This window comes from Petromyzon marinus, chromosome 3 (assembly GCF_048934315.1).
Source record: "Petromyzon marinus isolate PM22_M1 ecotype Great Lakes invasive population chromosome 3, UKy_Petmar_22M1.pri1.0, whole genome shotgun sequence".
Lineage (NCBI taxonomy): Eukaryota > Metazoa > Chordata > Hyperoartia > Petromyzontiformes > Petromyzontidae > Petromyzon > Petromyzon marinus.
In genome coordinates this window covers 16,605,712-16,630,605 of record NC_133669.1, presented here as the reverse complement: position 1 = coordinate 16,630,605, position 24,894 = coordinate 16,605,712, and the positions used below count along the sequence as shown (strand labels likewise).

The 24,894-nt window shown below is 41.1% G+C and overlaps 1 protein-coding gene across 8 annotated transcripts; it reads right to left on the bottom strand.

Annotated features, from left to right (window-relative positions):
- Positions 1-2,205: 2,205 nt before the first annotated feature.
- On the bottom strand, positions 2,206-24,894 carry LOC116955448 (mis18-binding protein 1-like). 8 transcript variants are annotated; one of them, XM_032976535.2, is made up of 13 exons: positions 24,713-24,894; positions 21,025-21,242; positions 20,638-20,717; positions 17,592-17,728; positions 16,051-16,138; positions 15,322-15,527; positions 13,698-14,478; positions 12,234-12,409; positions 9,205-9,353; positions 6,757-6,902; positions 6,194-6,272; positions 4,782-4,848; positions 2,206-3,732 (listed from the first exon to the last, which is right to left on the bottom strand). In XM_032976535.2, exons 2-13 carry the CDS (start codon positions 21,175-21,177, stop codon positions 3,623-3,625), a joined length of 2,172 nt encoding a protein of 723 aa, XP_032832426.2. In that variant the 5' UTR covers positions 21,178-21,242; positions 24,713-24,894; the 3' UTR covers positions 2,206-3,622. The 8 variants fall into 8 exon arrangements, with proteins under 8 accessions (XP_032832426.2, XP_032832440.2, XP_032832447.2 ...); XM_032976549.2 differs by having other exon boundaries at positions 2,206-3,729; XM_032976556.2 differs by having other exon boundaries at positions 4,782-4,845.

Here is a 24,894-nt window from a genome sequence, read left to right as displayed (position 1 = left end):
ACGTCTGCCAGAATGTTGGGTAACTCAGCTCAATTAGCTTCTATCAAAACGGAAAAAACTAAGACGCTACTATGTTTAGTATTGTACTTCGTTATTTTTTTTTACCGTGAAACCTGCTTCTCGTTTGTATGGATACAACGATTTGGTGTGCCTTAAACGGTTACCCTGCAAAATGTCGGATTGGATTGCCGTTACTGCCCATGACATGACCACCCAACAATTGAATGTGCCATCTTTTTTTTCATATAGCCCTCCAAAACGGCAGGCTTTCGATGTTCTGATCCACACAGTTTATAATATTAATTGCAAACTTGTTTTCAATGTCAAAGCAGTCACAAGGCTGATGTAACGACTTGGTCCTTTCCAAATAAAAGCAAAAATACCCAGCGTGTACTATAATGCTATCCTGTGGGAAAACAACAGTATACACACCGATGGGGGCAATGTATTTAGTCTGGTTTAGCACTACAGTACTTTGGAAAGTCCTTACAAAAGAACTAGTCTCAGAAGACTACTACCTCCTACACGACCTCACTTGGTCAGTGTTACTGGTCAAACTTGAATCAGACTAAAGTCAGCATTAGAAAAAAGCCCATGACTTTGAGCCCCTTAGGGCCCGGTTCTCTGCTGATTTATTGCAGCCACATGTGTGAAGGAACTTGAGTTTAAAGAGTGAACGGAGGTTTCTCATGGTCGGCAATGATTTAATTTCCAAATCTAATGCGATTATCGCGATTCCACAGAGGAACCAGGCTAACGAGGCCTTCCCCCCCCCAGACCCAATAAAAACCTGGAGGTTTTTTATGCCCATATAAGACTATTTTCTTGTGGGGATCAACAGATCAGCATATTTATCCACAGATCTATCAGCATATTTATCCAAGAGAATATTAAAAACAGCCCAGTTTTCATATTTCTACGAGAAGATGGAGTCTAAGTTTGAACTGATATACAGATCACAGTGGTGGGTATGGGGAAGGAGCATCCAGTGCAAAGTGAAGAGCACAATGGCAGGGGGAGTTTAACTTATTTAATGCAAGCTCAGAAGCGAACTAATAAACGACATCATGGTAATAAATGTGGTGTTTATGCATCTTTTGAGGAAGCCACTGGAGCGATGCCCTTTTAAATCTCGATTGAAAACTCAATTCTTTAGAACTGCTTTTTTGTGTTTAGTTTTGTCCTTCCTCACACCTCCGATTAGCACGGATGGCTACGTACGGTGTTAAAGAAGTTCAACCTACTGTACATACTTAAGGAATTATAAGGTTGCCCTTACCATATCTAAATGTAGTGGAGATGGTATGCAGTTTTTGTGTGAACAGTAAAGCCACTGGGTGTATTCAATGCAATCCAATTCGACTGAAGAGTCAATGAAGAAGCCCAGGTATTTGTACTCTACTTGTCTGATGTTGTTGTTCATCTCTACATGAAATCTGGGTTGGAAACGTGGCAGGATTTCGCTTGTTGGAGAAAAGCATTACTGTGCTTATTTTTATTTGCGTTTCAAGCCAATTTGAGGGAAATAGGCCGTTGCTGAATGAGATCAAAATTACTTGTGATTTAAGGCATACCTCGTGGTGAATTTCTAGCTACCGTTATTGCAGTATCCTCTGCAAGTTGACAGTATTTAAGTTAGTTTTCCAGATCATTTACAGTATAGAGCCTCGTGGAACTGAATGTGAGTTTTTTTACGTACCATGTTTTCAACTCAAAACACGCTACGAATATGATAACATTTCAGAAGATAATGTATTCGTTTCATGTATGACCCGTTGTGGTTTTGCATCAGAATATCCATTTCAAGAGACAGAATGTTCATATATGATAGAAAACCGTTTTGTAGATGATAAACAAAGCATTGGGATTCATATTCTTGGTTCTTTCGGTAAAGTCACGTAGAAGGGAAACAATAAAATAATAAAAATATAAAACAATAAAATTCTCACGACGTTTCGACTGCAACACAAGCAATCATCACCAGGAGTGAAAACCACAGCAAAAACATTTGAAAAAAGTGGAGTTTTTTACGTTAGCACCACGGAGAGCGATTTGGCAGTTATTCAGATGATGATTGCTTGTGTTGCAGTCGAAACGTCGTGATAATTGTATTGTTTTATATTTTTATTATTTTATTGTTTCCCTGCTACGTGACTTTACCAAAAGAACCAAGAATATGAATCCATGCAGTGACAAAAGCATTGGGACTTTAAAAAAAGGTTTATTTGTTCGAAGTCAACATAGGCAATGTAGTAATAATTAGTTATTAAAATTTGTATTCTCTTTCAAACATTCCTTCAAACTTTACTTGAAGGGGATACGGGCATCATAAAAACCATGTACTGTAGTTTACTTCATGTTCAACCTTTACAATATGTCCATGTCGAGCCCTCTTGTCCCCGCACCCTCCGATTTGCACGGTTGGCTACGTACGGTGCGAACTAAGTTAAACATGCATACAAGCCCCTCGTGGAGGGCACACCATGCGGGTTATTTGAGCATACTTTTCGACATTGGATCCGAAGGAACAGTGACACTGCACATGTGGATTCACCTGATTTACGTGAATATTATACTCGTACATAACAGACACGTGAGCTTTGCAAGATTAATGGCAAAAGCATAGCATTCAATCAACCGTATGACAATTCCACTCGTATTGTAATCAACTTGTACAGATTATTAGTGAGTAAGACTGTCGACAACTATTACATAATTTCCAGCACTCAAGAAGCAAGTGCTGACATGAAAAAATCGAGATGGATACAGATGTATTAAGCAGAATAAAACTTTCAAAGAGAAATCCACACTGCTATTTTAATGTACAAGGCGCCTGATATGCTTATGCATTTGTATGTTTACCTGTGTTGGTCCTCTCAAATACCCATTGTGAAAACTATTTGAATATTGGATTCCTAAAGCCCCTTTACTTAATATGGTTACCTTTACTTGACACGGCAATTTTTAAAATCAGTTTTCCTTCAACATGAAGCATACTGGACATCTGTGAAAAAGAGCTTCATAGCACATCGGATTCCTCCAGTCTAAAATAAAGATTTTGATTTTGAATCCCTGCCAGCTGAGCAACATGAAGCACAAAAGTACCTGCAGGCCATCATATGGCCTAACATTGGGAAATATATGCTTAATTCCTAACTGAAAATGTGACTGTAAAACGTAATGTGTGGAAATGTGCTATAGCTCTGCACGTGTCTCAATATTTTTATTTTACCAACATTGGATAATCATTCAAGTACATAAAGCATTAAGAGTAAACTTAATATTAACATTGTTGTATCTTAACATGTCAACAGTAAACTGGCAAATTCAGTGGCTGAAAATGCACCTACATATTACAGCTCCATATATCGCACGTCGGTTTGTAAGTCTGAAGCATTGTTTCCATTCACTTTTTGCAATTGTTACTTTCTCTTAAAGACGAACTACTGTCAATGATAACTGTGAATACATTTTTTTATTATGATATTCATTAGACCCTGGTTACCTAACGAAGTATGCAAAGTGTTTTCATGTACAGCCAATCTGATATGATACTAAGGCACTCCACGTGAGAAAACATTCAGCTGAAATGTGTTTGAATGTGCTCCAAACATTTTGGAACTCAATCAGAAAAGTAATAATCTTCCTCTTCATCACTGTCCTTGTCCAGGCTATTTTGCAAGATATTATCTTCAATTAAAATACCATTGCTAGCCAGCGTTGGAGCTGCTGCTGGAAGAGAAATATTGTAATCAGTAACCTGTGCAGTGACGTTCATATATCCCTTGTTTATTTATTGCAACAAGCTCAAATTTTAGATCATCATGAATTGGCAGAACATTTCAAGCATTCACGGATGATCGTCAATTTAATTTTTTGGGATTGCAATTGCAGGACACTAAAACATCCTGGTCTACACAACAAGTGACCACGTCAGGTTAAAAAAATTAGTTTAGAATTATTACAATTTTTGCACGAATCCAGAAATTAATGCAGTTGTAATGTTTTAATCTTTCCATTCATAAATAAGTTAATGTTACATATTTTGGAATGCGCCACGCATTTGTGGCCAGCGTTTGAATTACGATGAGCATCTGTTATAAGAGTCTGTTGTAGTGTAATACTGTACATAGATAATTCATCATGTAGAAAAATGTGGGCTAATTAAAAACTAAAGTGTAAACTATTTATTTTACCAGGTAAGGCCCACTGAGCTATATAGCTCTTTTTCAGAAACGACCTGGTCATAAATGATAGCTCAGCGAAGTAGCTTATCATGTGCATATTTATATCAGTCAAATACTCTAAAAGCGTGATTCTAAATGAGGGAAAAACCGGAGGATCCGGAAAAAAATCCACATGACCATGGCATTAGGATCGTGATCAAACCCACAACCTCCTTGAGACCAGGCGAGGTAGTTAACATCTCGCTATTGTGGCGCTCCAGAGTAACAGGAGGGAAAATTCATAATGAGAAGGATGAAGCTCAAATCATGTTCAAAGTTTCAATTCGTCAACGTGGCTCATTCCTCCAGGATTTATAAAATGAGTATCACATTATAGATTGCACATAGTGATTGCCATATTAAAAGACTGGTATTTGCCATATGACTGGAATTGACCACGAATAACTTTGTTCCACCAATAAAGATGCAAAAAGCTACTCTTGGTTTGAGTACGCAGACACAAAGCGCAGTATAAAATAGGCTCTATCGCAAAAGTATTTATTTTTTCAAAGTTCTGTTGGTTGTCTATAAAGAGATGTTTGACTTGCAGCTTACCTCTCTCAGTTATGAAATGGTTTATTGGGGTGTTGACTCTCTTGTGGGAATCATCCTTGCACAACTTCTGAAACAATAAAAAGAACATTTCAAATTTATATACAAACTTCACGTGTGTCTGACGATGGTGGCACACTTTCACGGAACATACCATGTGTAGACATGTAAATATGAACACGATTGGCTACGTACGGTGCGCGAAAGAAATTCAACACACGTAAAACCACTGGGTACAAGTTCAGTCAATGAACCTTTACTTCTGGCTGGTCACCTTTGTCATTATCATATGTATCACTGTCATCGCACTCAGGCAAAAGCGTCACGAGTGAGAACACTTTAGTCAGCTTTCTAAGTTGGTGGCCCTAGATCCTTGATAATGTTTAATAGCGAGTTTATTTAATGCGTTTATGGCGAGTGTCGTCTGAATATTGGCCAAGAGGGGGCACTATTGCATCAACTTCATTTCCAAGGGCTGCAAGGACCTTGTGTGGCCTGCACAAATATCTGAATGCAGTAGACTCTTGATTATCCACGATGCGGTTTATCTGATTTGCAGATTAACCGCGCACCTGAGATTTTGACGTAAATTAATAACGTGGATTTTCCCTTAAGCCCAAATTAATAACCTAAAAACAGTTATACATTATTCTTGGAAATGTTTATTACAAGTCACGTGCTTAAACCGAACAAATATGCGCTCCGGTTAATTCGAAATCCACGTGATCGCCGCTACAACAGTGGGCGGAGTTTGGTTGATGTTGATTGGTGTGACTGTGCGATGGAGCACGAAAGTGTTATAACTGAGCACACGCATCGATCGGTTTGATCGTTAGTTTTTGGCATAGAGATCCGTGAAAATTTAATATTTTTGGATTATTCGTGATTTTTAATTATCCGCAAACGTCCTCCCCGTCATCGAGAGTATGCCCATGGGTCATGCAAGACGAGCAATCTTGAGATTGCGTGTGTGCGCGGCACTTCCTGGCTTAAGAAATTTCCGTTCCATCACAAATGTGAGCGCACAAAAACTTTTTTGTATCAAATCCTATTTACCTATGGGATATTTTTGTTAGTGTAAAAAGTTTGAAAAAGTAGAAATAGGTTTGACCTTTTCTGGCAATAAAACAGGTATTAAGATGTTCAAACACCGAATAAGATACCATTTGCAAGGCATAAATTCTGCATTAATCACAAGTACGTGTGGCAAAACATGCAAACAAACATGCTCTGATAATTTATGCATTGTCTTTGAAACTGATTGGCCTACAACCAAGTCATTTTTGTGCTTATATTGAAGTTTGAAATACATGTGACATGTGTCACGCATGTGCTATAGACAACACTGTGATGAAGCGGCTTTAAGTTCCAAAGATTAAAAAAATCAACCACCGACAGATCCATGAAGTCAATACCTTTTGTAGGTTAAGATTACCCCAATTGCATCCGGCCTTGCTGCGTTGCATCTGGAAGATGTATCGGTCTGCATCTTCCCTGCGGGTGAAACAAAAGGAGGAAATGCCATCCTTTAGTGATGCTCTATTACAATGGAAAGAACTATTATAAACAGTCAAGAAGCAATCCGCAACTTTTACGAGACGCCATTTTTATCTGCACGAGATAATATGGGTGAAAAAAATATTTAAACTGATCAACAATAAATACAAGCATGATATTCAGACACAAGTGTTATTTTGTTTCAACTTTGTTCAGTAAGCCTTTATAGCCCTAACACTATTCAATACAAATTAAAGTTTAACACTTAAATCTCAAAAGCTTTGTAAAGCCACATACTGACCTGCTAAAACTTAAACTAGATATCATATATGATTATATTGGACACACCACCACCTCCTCAGGAGTCCAAACCTAAACATCTAAAGTATATTAAACAATCTCAGCCAGTGCCTGTACATTAAAATAGGAATGCGTAGAAACAGATGCATAGATTGTGTCCTTTCATCCTCCTCAGCCATACCTGTGCACAGGCTCCAGCATTCCAGGACTAATGTGGTTGCTAGCCAGGACACCAAAGGACATTGATAATGGAGACTTAGGCGTTGCTGCCCCTGGAGTTTGCAGATGACCGAGATCATCTGTCTTCATCGCCCTCATAGACGGTATCTGTGCCAGCCACAGGAGAATGGGATTACAGCTGACAAAAAGAGGAAATTTCAAAATAATTTTTGAATAATATACCACAATAGCTAAACTTCATGTACTTTGACAATGATGCAATAGACTTCACATAGTCACTGCTGTTGAGCCCTTTAATAGGACTGGAATCCAGTAATCATAATGTATCATTAGCTTTACATTATTGTAGTGACATCGCGGATGTCACTGTGTAATGCCGGTCCTAGAGGGGCACGGCGTGCAGCTGTATTCACATCGCGGGCACCACTCACATGTGAGTGCAGTACCGGCCCTAGAGGGGCTCGGTGAGCACTGACTGGCAGTGCTGGATGGCACCACGCTCTGCGTGCAGTGCCGACCCCTACAGGATAGGGTGTGAGAGTGCCCGGCCATGGGAATGGGGTTACTAAGGGCCATGGCGCTCTGGTTGACCCCGAAGAACACGTGACCCGTAAAGTCTCCACTGGGTCCCCAGGTGGGGGCTTGGGGTGGTCACGTGTCAGGGCCGAGATCCTGCTCGAGGGTTATCAAAGGTGGTCGTGGCTAAGGGCGGAGCCAGCCACACCACGGGGGATAAGCCGGGTCCCCGAGAGGGACCGGCTGCTGTGGTTATCCTGAAGAATCTACGTTCTACGTCCGAGAAGAGTCACCAACACGTGGACCCAAGCTGGGGTCCTGTCCATTGTAGCTACTCCCAGTGTAATTACCATAGTGTAGTTAGCATGGTGGTCCACCACCCTAGGTTGTTATCTGGTGAAGGGGCAGTTACCCCTTTGTGTTGGTATCAATAAATGTGTTGCCTGCAAAGAGTACGTCTGTGACTCAGTTGAACTCACTACATTATTATAAGCAAGGTAAAATACTAAAATATTTCATTAGACCTCCTTTGCCAGTACCACAATATAATAATAGGGTTTTCCCCCTTTTTTCTGGCAACAAAACTTAAACCTTTTTACAAGGATTCATGTCTGCATTAACCACAATACCAGGCATCCTCTGGTCGAGCACCAATTGGGTCGAGGCTCAAAAGAAAGCCGTCCCTTGGTGTGGACCAATCAGTTTCAAGGACAATGCATATATTATCATAGTATGTTTTTTGTTTGCATTTTGACTGCAGGTATTGTGATTAATGCAGACATGAATCCTTGTAAAAAGGTTTCAGTTTTGTTGCCAGAAAAAAGGGGAAAAACCCTATTATTACTAAAAATATTATTATGATAAAATGATACAATTCCTACGTGCCGTCTACTGCAGCAATGACCAATATGAAGTGGGCATAAAATAACAACGAACAGATGATCCATTAAATCAAGATTTGAAATGTAACTATTTCCAAAATGTAATCGAATCTGTGTTTTTGTAAACAAAATTAGAGGCACTGCTGGATGAAGACCTCCACATGCCGTGTCAGTCACGGGGGTTGTTTAACCACACTTCACCACGGTGGTGAGTACAGGTTGGTGAAGGGGAGGGGGGGGTCAGGTTCAGATATCACTTGCTTAGGTTAGCCATGGATGGGAATGTAACTCAAATGTTCATCATCAATGCATAAAGCACTGTCATGGAAATTTCTAGACACACATTTTTCTTCAAAAAATAAATCCTGTATACATAACATCATTTGAGAGTGATACATTTCGCAGTAAACACTTAAGCGGTAATTATATTTAAATGAAGCATTACTAATTATTATTTGGATTTCAAAACTTGAAAGTCAAGGTGAGAACTCAAGAGACAAAGGTAGGGTCATTTGTAAGTGGGCGTTGTGGCTAGTCATGTCTCTGGGCCATGAAACAGGAACAAATGCCATACATGTTCTGTTCCATGCTCCATTCCACATCCCTAATAAATAATGCCCATCAAATTATTAGCAGTATCCTAATTTAATATTCTTGGTACAATAAAATTATTCCATAGGATTTCCTCCCAAAAGTTAAAATATGCAGCCATGTAAGCCATGATAACAATTAATTATTTTACCAGCTAAGGCCCACTGAGCTATATAGCTCTTTTTCAGAAGCAACCTGGCCACAAATGATAGCTCAACGAAGTGGCTTATCACGTGGACATTTATAGCAGCCAAATACTCTAAACGCATTTTCTGAATGTGGAAGGGAAAAACTACAGGGCCCGGAGAAAAAATCCACGTGACAGGGAGAGACATTAAAACTCCAAATATACAGCAGGTGTCAAGGGGAAGGGATCGATCCCACAACCTCACGTATACCAGGCGATGTAGTTCACATCTCGCCATTATTGCGCCTGTATCATTACGCAGACTCAATCTTACCACAATCTTCTTGCCAACATAGACGGGTGAAGAGCCCAAAGCGAAGGGGTCGCTGTAGTCATCCTTCGTCAGATGGTCGAGATATTCATGCACTTGTCGCTTGCGTTTAAGGGTTCCCGCCTTGGCCGTGATCCTCACAGTTTCCTTTGCTGCGAGACAAGTGTTAACGCAAATTAAATTATCGCCCTTAAAACGGTGATACACTTTAGACTGACTGTACGGTTACACTGCACGATCAGCACTATCCAATGCAATGGCAAAAAGGTAAACAGAAAAATATATATTTCCCAACATGTGTGCAAGACAGAAAACAATACAATTGTTATAAAAATTGTGTAATACATGATTTTTGTACATGAAGATGCAAACTAAAATAATGTATTTAGTATGTACAGTGTATTAGATGCACAAAATACTTTAGTGGTGGGGGATGGAGGGGAGGGGTGTTGGGGGATGGGGTAATTGACACTCGGACTAACCAAGTAATGTAACTACAGTACATGACAATGCAGTATAACAGCTTCATTGTATTTTTGCAGGAAAAGGTTGTATATTTGAATAACAAAAGTGATCAAAATCTATTGCTTTTTATGACAAAACATTTATATACAGTTGTCCCATCGCACAATGCGCGTAAGTCAAATCACACTGTATGAAGCCTATTTTCCCACAGACATGCATTTTATAAGGGGGTATGCGTTACCAAAAAAAATAAGTATAATTTCATTTTTTTGCCCTGGATTTATGTAAAAATGTAATACTTTATAATACTGTTAACATTTTAAAATGTACTTAAGGAGTTTAATAACAAATAAAATAAGATTTAAAAGATTACTACTCACAAAGCATACTTAATGAGTAACTTTAGGGCTTCTTGAACGCTTCCGTGGGCTGCTTATACTCAGATTAAGGTGGCTATGCCCACAGCCCGTGACATTGGGCGCTGCCATGTGGTGGTGACACCATCAGATCAAGACTTTAGTTAGTTAACCTGTACATTTTTACTTTTAATAATTAACGAAATTTTTTTTTTATTAAATTTTACAAAAAACTCTTTTCTCGAGCACGTAACTATGAAACGCGTAGCATGAGCATAAAGTATGTCCCTCAAAGATGAATCGCGTAACTGCGGATTCGCGTTGCGAGTGGGGCGTTACGCGAGGGATGCCACTGTAGGCAAACCTCGCCGAACGCGAAGGTTACGTTCCTGGAAACCTCCGTGTTGGGAAAAAACGTGCTCAATAAATGCCGAGTCGCTCTCCATTTCTTGTGTACACACTTTATTTTTCAATTTTACCTCAACACAAAACCTCCGTCTGCATTACTCTTCCTGCGCTACTCGCTCATGCCTAATGCTCGCCCCCCTGACACTGAGTTTCCAGGAACCACGCTCACCCCTATAACAGTCACTTGAGCGTTACCGATTCGCCATCTTGGCGTCCGTATAACCGACGTCCTCTCATCGAGTGGATGGCTAGATGCATGCGGCAATATATTATTATTTGCATTGTACATGAGCGTATAGAATGTGTGTTAAAATATCACACGAACATAGATGGTAATAAATAATTCACACCGGAGTACCTTGCAACGGATGCAGCACTATCACCTCTCGCAAGCCTAAATAATAACGGCACATTTTGAACTAGTCATCACTTTTTCTCTGCTCTATCTTACTACAATCACCACCACCACTTGATTTATGCTTCGGAACCATGATTAAAAAGTGAGACCCCCATGAGTGTTTGGGGGAGGGAATATGGCGACAAGATATTTATCCGCAGCGTATACAGTACAAGCGGATTGTGCTCTACTTTTGATGCGGAGATGAGAATCTTAGCAGTGTCAAACCGTGTATAGCCAAAACATCACCCCCGTGTTCCAGAAAACCGACCTCGTCAAGTAAATGTGTAATGAGCGACTTTAACGACACGTCGTGTAGAGGGCACTTCTTCTTTATTACTCACACTGGGCACAACACAGGCCAACACTTATCCTTTCCCACACTGAGTACCACACTAGGTAGTAACGTCTCTACTGGCTACACACAGCCGATCACTCGGCGAGGTTCCATCGCCTCCACTTGGCTACGCCGCTGGCTGGTGGCGTTACGATGACGGCGATGGAACTACGCAGGAGATCTTCCACGTGGTCGGACGACGGAGAGAGATGTCGGCGAGCAGCGACGCAGCCAGGACCCAAGACCCCACACACGAGCCCCGAGCCCTGGATCCGCTCCCCCTTATAGCCCCCAGGCGTGGCTAAGCCCCGCCTCCGGCCACGCCGCCCTCTCGTGGAACCTTCGAGCAGGTTCCCGGAGTATCTCAGCTAGCCTCACCTTATACCTTTGCCCTAGAATCCTAGATACACCTCCCTCTCTGATTAGTTGTTACTTAACTGTGCCCGTACCCATGATTCCCCTTCCAGGCCAGCAGGTGTCACCCTGTCATTACAAATGTGTAAAGCTGAAACTTGCGTTCCATAAAACCGCGTTGAGTGAGGTTTTTCCTGAACGTTAATTTCACGCCTAGGATTAGCATGGTTGGTTACGTATAGTGGTGCGAAAGAAGTTCAACAAACATACATAAAACATTTACAAACAACACAATAATACCTGAACTCTGTAATGCAGGCAATACACTTTAAAATCTCCAGGCAAATGTTTACAAAATATTTGGTTAATGACAAAGACCCTGACTAAACAATCATTGAATATCTTAGGGTGGACTATATCTTTGACTGCTTCAGTAAACTAAACCCAGAGAATGACTACATGAAATCCACTCAGACTGTACTAATGCACCACTAGCTTTTCATTGACAAGATTAAGACTAATAAAGTATTAAAGCTTTCGTGACTGCATAAAATTACTCATTGGTTTTTTCGGTAATTTTATTTTATTTCTACATACGTGACTTTGCCGAAAAAACCAATGAGTAAGATTAAGACTATGATTTTAAAAAAGATCACCAAATTACCACAGTTATGGGGCCCACAAGGGGCCACCTGAACCACATACAAAACTGTACCTTTTTCTTGAGGTTTGCTAGAAACCTTGGTTGGCTCTGATGTAAATCGGGAAATCGGTAGGAGCTTGGAACCCATTTTGTAACGTTTCTTGCAGTCATCTGCTGTACGGCAGCCCACCGCATCGGACACTTGATTCCACAAGATCGACTTTTTCTTTGGGAAACTGTCCACAACGCTGGCAAACACATTGTTAAACAGGCTTGTGTGATGTTACAATCATTGCGAATAAGTTCAACTACGTGTTAATATTATGTTGCTTTATTAACTTACGCCAATATACAAAATGCACAATTTTATTCAACACTGCTGACAGGAAAAAAAGTCAACATTGCATTGTAAGTCATCACTTTCTCATGAGAGAGAAAATGCCGAACCTTGTGATCTGCAAGGATCAGCATATTTGCGATTATATTATCTGCAGGACTCCCATTTGCATTTTATGACAAAAAAAACAACACCAAAAAATTCAGTAAACCTCCAAATGCTTCTTGAAAATGTTTTGGGTAAATCCACAACTCATCACAAGTGTCGCACATCAGAAACCGCGAAGGGTGTACCCCCCTTGTTAAAGAACAACTAAAGGTAATATCACCCAAAAGCAGGTGATGTCACTGGGAATGTGCAGCTTTTGTTATCTCTATCACAGATAGACCTTGCACCACAGTGAGTCTTTATTGCCCGCCTTGGTATTCAAGCTTTATACAACAATCTTTACTTAAAGCTTTCATGAATGCAGGAATTAATATTCTCTTTGGGTCTTTTGGCATCTACGTGCCTTTACCGAAATGACCCAAAGAACAAACAACAAATCGGGTGGCCTAATACCTTCGTGTTGGATTAAAATGACTTGTTCTATGCGGTCCAAAAACATAAAAGGAAACAAGGTGACCTTAAGGCAAACAGCACCAAATGTGCAAAATGGACCAAGTGAAAAGCACAGAGTTCTGAGTTTTGGTCAATCGAGTCATGTAGCACATACAAAAAAATATTAAGTGCATTCGTTCAATAACAATGTCCATTTGTCAATTTTATAAGGGTACAACACAGTTCAATGTGGCACGTATGACTCATTGGGTGACTGAGGTATAGGCAGATATTGAAACGTTCATAGGAAATGACAGCTGCTCAGTGCACAAACACTGCAATGGGTGTGGGTGGTTGATTGGTCAGGACGGATATGTGACGTTAGATATGCGACGTTCCACTGTACGTTATTTATTGTGAGCATCAAACTAGATTCAAAGCTTTCGTGACTGCGGGAATTACTCTTTGGTTCTTTCAGTAAAGTCACGTAGAGAGAAATTAAATTAAATAATAATAGAATACGACGTTTCGATTGCAACACAAGCAACCATCATCAGGTACCAATATTTGTTTTCTCATTCATTTGTACCTGATGATGGTTGCTTGTGTTGCAATCGAAACGTCATATTCTATTGTGAGCATTATTCACGCAGACATACCTGTACAACCTTGCCAACTCCTCTTTGCTCCATTCAACAGTGGATTCTCTCTTGCGGTGGTTAGATGATGACTTTATTTTCCTGGAAATACCTCGGGTTTTGGATTTAGTCTCATTAAAGCCTTTCTTCTGTGTCTTAAACTTGTGGGTCTTGGAGGCAGGTTTATCCCTATAGCTTCTGTGTGCATGGTCGTCCTTTGAATGGGTGACTGGTTCGCTTATGTCACTTGCACTGGAGGACACGTGCTTTTTTAGTAACTTTGCCTTCTTCAATCCTTTTCTTTCTAGCCAAACCTTGTCTGCATTCTCTTTGTTGAAACTTTCCATGCTTGCATGTCTTCTCATGATGGATGTGGCATGATAATTTCCTTTTCCACGTTTTTGTTTCAAGTTTTTTCTTTGTTTGCTAACAGAGCTCTCAGAAGTCAACGTCTTTTCCTTATTGGCAAATTTGCCAGGTTTCACTGGGTTCTCCTCGGTGTCTCCTCTTGTTTGCACACCCATAAGAGCACTTAGTTTATCTTCCTGAGATCCTCGGCTCATATTGAGGCACGGGGGGGACTCTTGCAAAGGATCCATGGTCAGAGATTTAACACAAATGTTATCAAGCACGACAAAAGAATGTTTCAGTTTCTTGTCATTGATGCTGCACTTGTGGGACTCCAGTACAGACTTAGCACTCGGTTCTTGGGAGCAGAGAGGCTTCTCCAACGGGTCTTTCTTGCGTTTTGTTCGGGTAGAGGAATTATTTTCCGTGTTGCTTCGCCTGTCTTGTCGTTCACCTGGAGGAAAAGCCACGTATGCCACTTTAAACCAGCTGATGCAACAAAAAAAATCAACGCCATCTATTTCAGTAAATTTAAAGGAAATGATAGGCATGACCTATTATCGTTTCAGGATTATAAAAAGAACTGGAGTTGTAGTCAGTATGAAGTACGAATAAAGTTACTTCTTACGTCACCAAGAATGTTTATCAGCAGGATCGCAAAGATGACTTGTTTTTTTAAACAATATTAATACATACGTATATATAATCACTTGTAAATTATAAAACATTAAAGTTATGAAGTCGTTATAATGGGAAACGATAAGTTACAAAGGCTGGGAATGCATCCTCATAGTACTAATGTTATAAGTTATTCAATATTTGTTTTGATACATGAATGCACCAATTGCATATAGGGGTATTACTGTAACCACATTAGCCACTCGGTTTTATTGGAGAGCCAAATTTCAGCGACATTGGTTCAAAACCATTTCTGGACTGGGTTTCAAAATTCAGTGTAGATCATTTAGGTGTTAACAATGTTAAGTTGGAAGAGATATTTAACACTGTCCATAATGTATTTTTCCATTTCAATTCCAGTTTTATCACACTTCATTTCAAATTGCTTTAAACGGATTATTTGTCCATGTTTTCAATGCCTTCCATTAAATATTTAGCATTATTTTGGCTACAAGAAACAAAGCTACCCATGTCAAAGCCTAGCAACAACCAGAATTCAACAGAATACTGGCATGGTACATAAGACTAAAATGCATAGTTTTAGATATTTGCAGTAGGTTTTTTGTAAACCCTGAAAAGGGTCCCATAGATAAAACATGTTTAGTAATGGTGTCCTCACCAAGTTGCTTGGGCTGGAGAGTATGGAGGTGAATGGTACACGGAGTGATGAGACGTATGTCACGTTCAATTCCTTTCATCACGGTGTCACTCGTCCTCTCCGCCACTTGAGAGGGTAGCTCATTCATTGCAGAAGATGTGAGGTAATCCATCTGCTCATCATGGAGCAATGTGGATTCACCGGTGCTGTTATTCCACCTCTCTTTCCTGTAAAATTGGAGTCCATTATATACAATTTTCTAAAAGTGTGAAATAGGCAATCCCATTATAAGGCACTCCAGTCACACTGATGTTTTGTGAAATATAGGCAATGTGCTGCCCAATAATTCAGATCCAAATACAAGTGCTTCCTGTGTCTCATCAAGGGGAAGCAGACCAATAATAAATATGGGAAAGCAATGCTCCTCTAACTTAAAAATTAAAATTTTATACAATTATTTAACAAGGAATAAAGAAAATATTATGAGACTTGCACAATTCACATGTTACAGTTGTTATTATTTTAAAGTCAAAGTTTTCCCATCACCAGTCCCCATTTGGGTGACATCATGCACTAAATGTATCATGTATTCTCCTCAATAAGTACATCTCATGGTAAACTTCTGATGGCCTTATAGAACGCTCTTACAGACTTCTTATGTTTATGCGACCAACTAAATCAGCATCACGACAACACATTTACAATTTCCGGACTCCAAAAAACGTATAATGCGCGCTACGCAAAACTTACTGAACAGCGAGGTATTTATCAATGAATTGTTTCCAGTCTTCAGGAAATCCATGTTTAAATGTTTTTATCATATTCCAGGAAAAGCCAGCTGTGGATAAAACAAGAAAAGGTATGACGAACAGGATTAAACTTGTTTCGTGCAGATTGCGTAGAAAATGTACCGGTGTTTTTAAACACCACAATCAAGATTGCATAAAATGACAAATGGTAATGTTTATTCTGCTGAAAATATTTATCACACAAGGTGCAATAGTACTCTTAAGCACTTGCAATAGCCACGACAATTGTGTTATTTGTAATAGCAAAGTTTTGGCATATTACAAAAAAATAACAATTATGTTGCTACAACTTTGAAGTCTCAGCATATTGTTACTTTCTCATCTAAAACAATCTGGGCATATATAGTTGTTCGTCATTGAATAAATCATGCCGATGAGCTCCTGTGAGTGTGAAATATATCCTCATCTCCCATGGCGCAAACTGCCTCATGTATTTCTGAAAAACTTGATGGTGAAATGATTATCAGCAAATTTACCCTACCATTATATATACATACTCTTTGGTTCTTTCGGTAAAGTCACGTAGGTAGAAAAGATAATAGATCATGACGTCTTGAAGACAATGCTTGGCGGTCACAAGCAATCGTCTTGAAGACGATGCGTGGCGATCAAAACGTCGTTATCTATTATTTATTCTACCTACGTGACTTTACCGAAAGATCCAAAGAGTATGGATTCCTGCAGTCACGAAAGCTTCAAATCAAGATTATATATATTTTTATCATTTTCTAACTTAGGATGAAGTCGTTAATGCGTTATGTCTCTGTAAAATGGGAGCCTATGCAACTCTTTAAAAAATTATCCAATATGTAAATATATATGATATAGTTGACTTGTTATTGAAAACTCACCTGATATAAAATTGGCTAAATTTACCAAAGGCTTGCCCAAAATATGGCACAAAAACAAGCAATAAATGAATGTACCTGTCCGGCAAAAGCAATAACATTGTTGTGTGTTATATCACACGATAGCCTCATAACACGTGACATAATCTTACTACGTGGCTTGGAATGGAACATTATTTTTACCAAATGAAACCATCCCGAGGACAAACGCATGTTGGAGAGTGTTAGAGAATCCATGAACATACGTGATTTTTTTTTATTTCTTGTTTTTTTACGAAGTGAAAAACAACCAGAAATATTATTATACTTGATACAATGCAAAAAATGAAGGTGACTATTATGAACATCGCCATATTTGCAAAACGGAACCCATTTGTTGAGTATGACATGGAATAACTTGATGATACATTGCATCTGGACATCTGTGAAATAGATGCTTGCATGTAAGTATGTTGACCTTTTTCGCACTGTACGTAGCCAGCCGCGCTAATCAGAGGTTCATAGCTCATAGGATTCCTCCCGGATAAATAAAGATTCTGATTTTGACCTAATGAGCCTAGCAATTCTATTTAAACCACGTAATCGGGGGAAACGGCCTGGCCCAGTATTTAAGTCAAGTTTCCAGTTCAAATACCTTCCATTCGTGCATCTTGGGCATTGATGCAGCCTTCAAGTACGTAAATGGAACCTGAAGCAGTCTCAAATCGTTGGGCCGATATCCGTTTCACTATGGCACTACTGTGCCAATACTCCTCATTCTGCGAGGCAGAGCTGTGGGAACACACAACAACACAAGCTTCAAAGCATTCAAGCAAAATAAACGTATCAAATCAAACGTGTATATGTTTGTGGAAGATGACGTATGCACGATTTTTACATATATAACGAGTCTCCGTGAACTAAATATTCAGCGCTAAGTATAGGCATGGTGTAAATAATGGAACCTGGAGATGAGTAGAGCCCAAGTGAGCAGGCAGGGGGCGGTAATAAGAAAAGTCAGACCCAAGGTAATGTGGAGGGAAAAAACGAGCGATGATGACAGAGGGAGGAAGCAAGGAGAACCGTGCACACATGGTGAGAGGGAGTGGAAAAGGACAGGGCAGGGGACCTGAAAAACACGGGGAAATAAGTGAAAATGCGACAAAAACTTGAGAATGGTAGATTGTGGGCAGTAGAGGGCAGTGCAGCAAAATCCACTGTTGTTCCATTTTACTTCCACGTGACCATGTCTGTTCTCCCCTGTTTCAACAACCAGCATTGCCCAGCACGAAGAAACAGAAAATAACCACAATGACCCATATGGAATGAGGTGCTCCTCATCTAGCAGCGGTTTGACAATTTACATGATCTTTAGTTATATGGACTAGAGTAAAATGCCATGACACCTTGTTGTAAAAATATTACTTAAAACTTTCGTGACTGCAGGAATTCATATTCTTTGGTTCTTTCAGTAAAGTCATGTAGATAGAAAAAATACAATTAAAAAATCATAAAAAGAAAATAAAAAACACCACGACGTTTCGATTGCAACACAAGCGGTCGTCATCAGGAAAAGTTGGTTAGCCTCTCAAGGATTGAATGCTGATGTACCCAATGGCGGAGACAGGATTTTCTGGTAGGGGTGGGCAACCCCTCCAGCAATGAAAAATTATAGTTGTTAGTAATAAGTAAGGACTTGTCCCTTGCTTTTTATTCGACGCGTGTGCGGCGATGGCGCAGCCATCGATCAAGGGTCGAATTCGAACCGCGTTGTGTGATCGGCATCGCACTCGCTGAAGGTGTTGATGCCTTCAGGGAAGCCGTGTACTGTATACGCAACTGCGCACAATTCTGAGTCACCTATAACTGCTTTGCCATCACTTATTGCCAATTATGGACTCGGACTATTGTCCTATCATCTCATCCAGTCGCTGGCACAATAATATGCTACACAATGGCAGTGGGGGTCGCAAAATTCCGATTTATTACTAATAAATTCCAATTATTCCGATCGAAATCCCTAATTTCGATCAGATCATTGAGGGGGCACGTGCCACCCCCCCCCCCCCCCACTGGCTCCGCCAGTGGATGTTCTGGCCCTGGTGAGACACTGCCTCACCAACACATACTTCACCTGCAACGGAACCTTCTACAAACTAACTGAAGGCACCCCAATGAGTTCTCCCTTATCTCCAGTTGTAGCCAATGTTTTCATGGAAAAATTTGAGATGGACGCCAGCCAGGCATCCAATCTACGCCCATCCTTGTGGAAGAGGTACATAGATGACACGTTTATCTGGCCAGATGGCCAACCAGCTCTGAACCAATTCCTCAACCACATCAATTCCATATACCCAGCCATCAAATTCACCATGGAGGTAGAAAAGGATGGCAAGCTAACCCTTTATGGATGTCCTAATCGAAAAGAGACCAGATGGCTCAATGAGCCATTCTGTCAACAGAAAAGCAACCCAGACTGATGCCTACCTAAAACCTGATTCCCACCACCATCCAACCCAGAAGAATTCCCTCATCAAAACTCATAGATCTCAATGTATCTCCGACCACGAACACCTGACCAGTGAACTCGGACACGTACACCAGGCTCTCAAGGCGAATGGATATTCTGACAACACAATACGTAAAGCCATCACCCCAACCATGAGGAAGGAGCCATCTGATGATCCAATCAAAACCATCACCTTACCATACATAGCAGGGGTAACCAAAAAGATTTCCAAAATTATGAACAAACACAAGATCCAGGTCCGATTTAACACAGTACATAAAATTCGTGATCTGATCCTATCTGTGAAGGACAAGATCCCTGACATGCAATATCCCGGCGTCTACAAACTAAGCTGTGTCTGCGGCAGTAGTTACATTGGGGAAACTAAGCGACACGTCTCGAACCGTGTTCGTAAACATAAGGCAGATGTGAAACACGGTAGGACCAATACCTCAGCCGTGGCTGATCATTATCTTAATGCGAAATGTATTTCTCGAAGACGAAGGTACTTTGCAAGCCCACTGGCTATCAACAAAGATTCATTCATGAAGCCATCCATGTATACAGACAGACACAATTTCAACAGAGAGGATGGGTACAAACTCAGCAATCGCTGGAAGGACATTATTAACCAGTTTTAGTCATAACTGGCTGTAATGTTTCTATTTTAGACTTGGCAGCCCTTTAATTGGTGAAAGTCCACTACCAGGACCATCACTACCCACTACTGCCATCATCACTAGCAGTAGCCCTTTATTGGTGGAAGCCCACCACCAGCACTATCACGATCCACTACTACCATCACCTCTAGCAGCAACCTCCACCGCCACCAGTGTGAGTTTGTAATTACCTGGCAGCACCACCCTCACTGCCTGCTGGGTCACGATTTTTCAACACTGAGACTACGCCCATTTAAAACCTTTAAAAACAGCTTGCCTTGAGAGGCTAACCCCTTTTTTTCCTGATGACGACTGCTTGTGTTGCAATCAAAACGTCGTGGTTTTTTATCTTTATTTTTAGAATTTTTTATATATTTTTTTATATCTACGCGACTTTACCGAAAGAACCAAAGAATACCTTATTGTAAGCCCTCGTAAAACAAAATCCAAAAAACATTTTAAAACATAAGACATGAATAAGAAACCATAGCAACAGCAGCACAATAAAGTGATGATGGATAGTCAGTACTTACAGCCGACGGCCTACAAGGCAAACTGCAGAGAAATCATCCAGCGGCTGAACAATCCAGCTCGTCAGCACAATCTTCTTGCCCTAAATCGTCACAAGCCCATCAAGATCAGAGTGCTCAGACAAAAATATGCAAACAACTTTACTTGCTTTCCAAAGAACAGTGATATTAAATCCTACAATAACAGATGAGTGCTACATATACTTCTGTGCATTATCTACGTTAATACACTATGCATTGGGGAGTACGATCACCGAATAATGTCATGCTAGACTTCCAAAAAAACAAGCGGCGCTGCATATGTTGGCAGGGTAGAACGGTGACAAACGAAAACACATGGGAACTGAATTACAGCAATGTGTTGATGAGAGAGTGGATGTGCTGGCGTACCGGAGGTTTGGCAGGCTGGTGGCGGACATCCTTACTACTGAGCAGGTCTTCTTTGTATTCACCTCCATGCATCTGTCTGTAACTGAAGCTTTTCCAGCAAGCCTTGTTCTGATTATCTCGAACGAGGCCACGTTGTCTGCTGGTCTCTGTCATAATTTAATTGTTGGCATATCTTCTTATGGCGATTAAAAAAATAATTTGATCTTGGATTCTCAATCCTGTAAAATAAAAACTTTAATTTAAATTGGCATTATTTAATATACAGCGATGCCAAACTGCACATTGTACATATTACAAAATAAATGGACTTTAGCTCCATACTGCCATTATAACGTAAAATAATTTATGTGGTTTACAATAATCCCAGAATCAAATCTGTATATTACACTCCAAATGTAAAGATCCTTCTTAAAAATTTTTACAATTAAAATATAAGGGTGTTTTTCAAATGATGATGTCGCCTTAGGCAATATTTATTCGGTCTTCGCATCGTGCCTCTCTCGCAACGCCGTATACATGTCATATTATGCATCTGTACTAAAGTTACTTATACATTAGTAGACAAGTCAGCATCTTCCTGGTAAAGCGAACACAGGGTAGCAATTGTATCCAATGGTGGCCCTATATCAATGGTGGAAACTGGACATTGATATGGCAGCGGCCAGTTTTTAGCTTGAGACGGATCCTTGTCATTGTACATACAATTGTAGTAACTAACTCGGAGACGATAAGGCTTGGATGCACTTCTTTTATTTACTCTTTGGTTCTTTCGGTAAAGTCACGTAGAATTTTTTTTTTTTAAATAATAGCATATGACGTTTCGATTGCAACACAAGCAATCATCATCAGATATTAATTAAAGAGAAAACAAACCTAGTAAACTTAGAAATATAATGCTATGCAACACAGAGTCGGCTAACATAGCAGTCATCACCCTACCTGGTTTATTACGTTCTTCCAAAGAATGCTAAATTTGAGAGAGACAAAACACAGACACGGAGATACAAAGACAGACACATAAGCAGCGAGAGATAACAAAGACACACAGAGAGACACACACACATAGGCACACAGAGAAACAATGCCTCTATGTCGAGGCCTTAAATAGAGAGAGAGGGGGACAGAGAGAGAGGGGGGTAGAGAAATTAGCATGTCAATGAGAGATTTGGAGCTTTCGTGACTGCAGGCAATACTACAACACGAGGACACAGAGAGAGAGAAAACACACTTAACCAAACAAACTTAGCAAAATATGGAAATGTAATGCAATGCAACACAGACAGTCGGTCAACACACAATTAACGCATAGCCTGGTTGATTAAGTTCTTCCAAAGATTGTTAAATTAGACGTTAAGTGTGAAATTTTGAGAGAAACACAGACACGGAGCCACAAAGACAGACACACAAGCAGAGAGAGACAACACAGAGAGAGAACACCATCAGTATACTACACTACCCTACGAGGGTACACGCTCTACAGTCGCTCGCCTATACACTACCCTACGTGGGTACACACTATTACTGTTGCTAGCCTATACGCAACACTAACCGTCTTAACACTGACGGCGCTGAACCGAGACAGCCAACAACTATCTAGCACAGACATGGGCAAAGTACGGCCCCCGGGCCGTATACGGCCCGTTGGGCTTTTTAATCCGGCCCGCCGAACTTGTCCAAATATTATTATTAAATTAAATTTTACCTTTCTCCTGTAATGCCCCATTTCCCCATTAGACGGCGGTGTTTTCATGATGTTTGATCAGTCACGTTACGACATGTTTTGTATTGTTCATGTTCGTGCAATTTGTTAAATTGCCTTGCAAATAAATGCTTTGCTACCTGTTAAAAGCCAAATCCTTTCATGCAATGATTTTTACACGTCATTTATATTAGTTCACACAAACACTCCATCCATCTGTTCCTGGCCCGGCCCCTCTGTCAAATTTTAGAACCCATTGTGGCCCGCGAGTCAAAAAATGTGCCCACCCCTGACCTGGGCAGCACAATATCGAGTTTAGACAGCGACGATTGGCGACGAGGCGACAGCGACGATCTTGAACAGCACGACGGCGATCCCACTCCAACAACAGCCCTTGAGGAGGTCCCTCACAGGGATCCTTCTTATACTCTCAGCGTGGCCTCGCTCCGCCCCGGCCACGCCTCCCCTCTGGAACCTACTAGCGGGTTGTTCCCGAGGCTTCCCGATGGGCCCCCCCCACCTCCGTGACCTTTCCCCGAGACGTCCCCATATCGTGCCTATCATGGCCTGCTGACCTCAATACTGCCGTACATCGGAGATCCTTCTATCGCCAGCTGCCAGCACTATTCCACTACACAATGATAAACACTGTTTTGCACGTATTCTTTGGTTCTTTCGGTAAAGTCACGTAGATATAAAAAATAAAAGTAAATAAAATATAAAAAAACTACATGTTGTGTTTCTCCTGATGATGATTGCTTGTGTTGCGATCAAAACGTCATAGTTTTATTTTATTTACTTTTATTTTTTTGTTTCTACGTGACTTTACCAAAAGAACCAATGAATATTAATTCCTGCAGTCACGAAAGCTTTAAATCGAGATATGAAAGACCTTTCTAAGCACACCGACCTCCAACAATGTGGATCTCCAAGAGTCACCAGGCGAGCGCGAACCAGGTCCGCCACGCGTCCCGGTGATGGTTTTTTTTATTCCCTTGCAGTTAACTTTCCTAAGTTAGGATAACCAATATTGACGTTCAGTATTCGTGCCTTTAATTTCTCAGAACCACGTTGGGCCCGGCAACGGGCGGTACTCGGTGTGAAACAAAATTCAAATTAAGTCGCCGCACAAACGAGGTGGAGAACCAACAACGCTGCTCTAGTGCAACACGTGCCACAATCCAGCCCACACAGATTGAATGAAACGTCTCGATTCCGTCATCAATGCAGTTCATAAATACCTTACACACCGTTATTTTACAACAATGTTCAGTGGAGTAGGCACAGGTGTGCTGGGTTAACTTGCGCGAGTGTAGGAAAGTTCAACCACTACAAACGCACACGGTAATAATCGAGGTACCGTACCGCATACACTGCACACCGTACTGTACGGCACGTACAGATCGGGATTCCCGTGCACGGCTGCCATCAGTGGCCAGCGACATCCGCAACCGGTTCTGCGAGTGCCTCGCCCGTTTCGCCAACTCGCACTTACAGTTAATGGTGAAGTATGGTCAAATCACACGACGACCACGACCACTCTCATCACCGACCGCGACCGACAACGGCGTGAGAAGCGAGGCCTCCCATTCCAGCAGTTGTGCTGCCAATGAGCTGAAGGTAATTACTAAACGCGGTCTAACGACACTGAATGAATGGGGAACCGCGAGGCTTACAAATGACCACAAAGCAGAGGGACTTCTCCTCACGGTCGCGAGTGAGGGAGTTGAGCGGCGTGAGACAGATAGACAAACAGAGAGACAAGGCCTCCAGCCTCGCTTCCTCACCGAACAACAAAAACTACAAGTTTAACACGTAGGCTTTCGCGACCAATAGCATCCGTAATAGAGGTTTTTGGGTTAGATCGCGTAAAACCCGCCACCACCCGACACAGCCGACTAGTTAAGGGGGTCGTCACGTAAACAGAACGTGGCCGATTCGTCACACCGGTGTGTTGGAGAGACAAGCCGCGACAATTAACAAACATACCACTTATCGGGGGGCGAGTCGTGAGACTGGTCTTGTTCGGCTCGTTCATGAGACAACCACCACTAACTATTATTACGACAACCACAACAACCAGCCCCACCAACTTCTCGGTCTCTCCAAGGCGGCCACCTGCGGGCTTCCTCCCTCAGCGGTTCGTGCGAGGGTTGGGAGGGGGGGGAGGG

Excerpts from the sequence above, each read along its gene's own strand:
- LOC116955448 (XM_032976535.2), bottom strand. The coding sequence starts at position 21,177 with ATGACAGAGACCAGCAGACAACGTGGCCTCGTTCGAGATAATCAGAAC. Across the intron at positions 16,139-17,591 it reads CCAAGATGCACGAATGGAAG|CTGGCTTTTCCTGGAATATG; the intron begins GTATTTGAACTG and ends TTTTATCCACAG. Across the intron at positions 6,903-9,204 it reads ATGTTGGCAAGAAGATTGTG|ATACCGTCTATGAGGGCGAT; the intron begins GTAAGATTGAGT and ends TGGCTGGCACAG.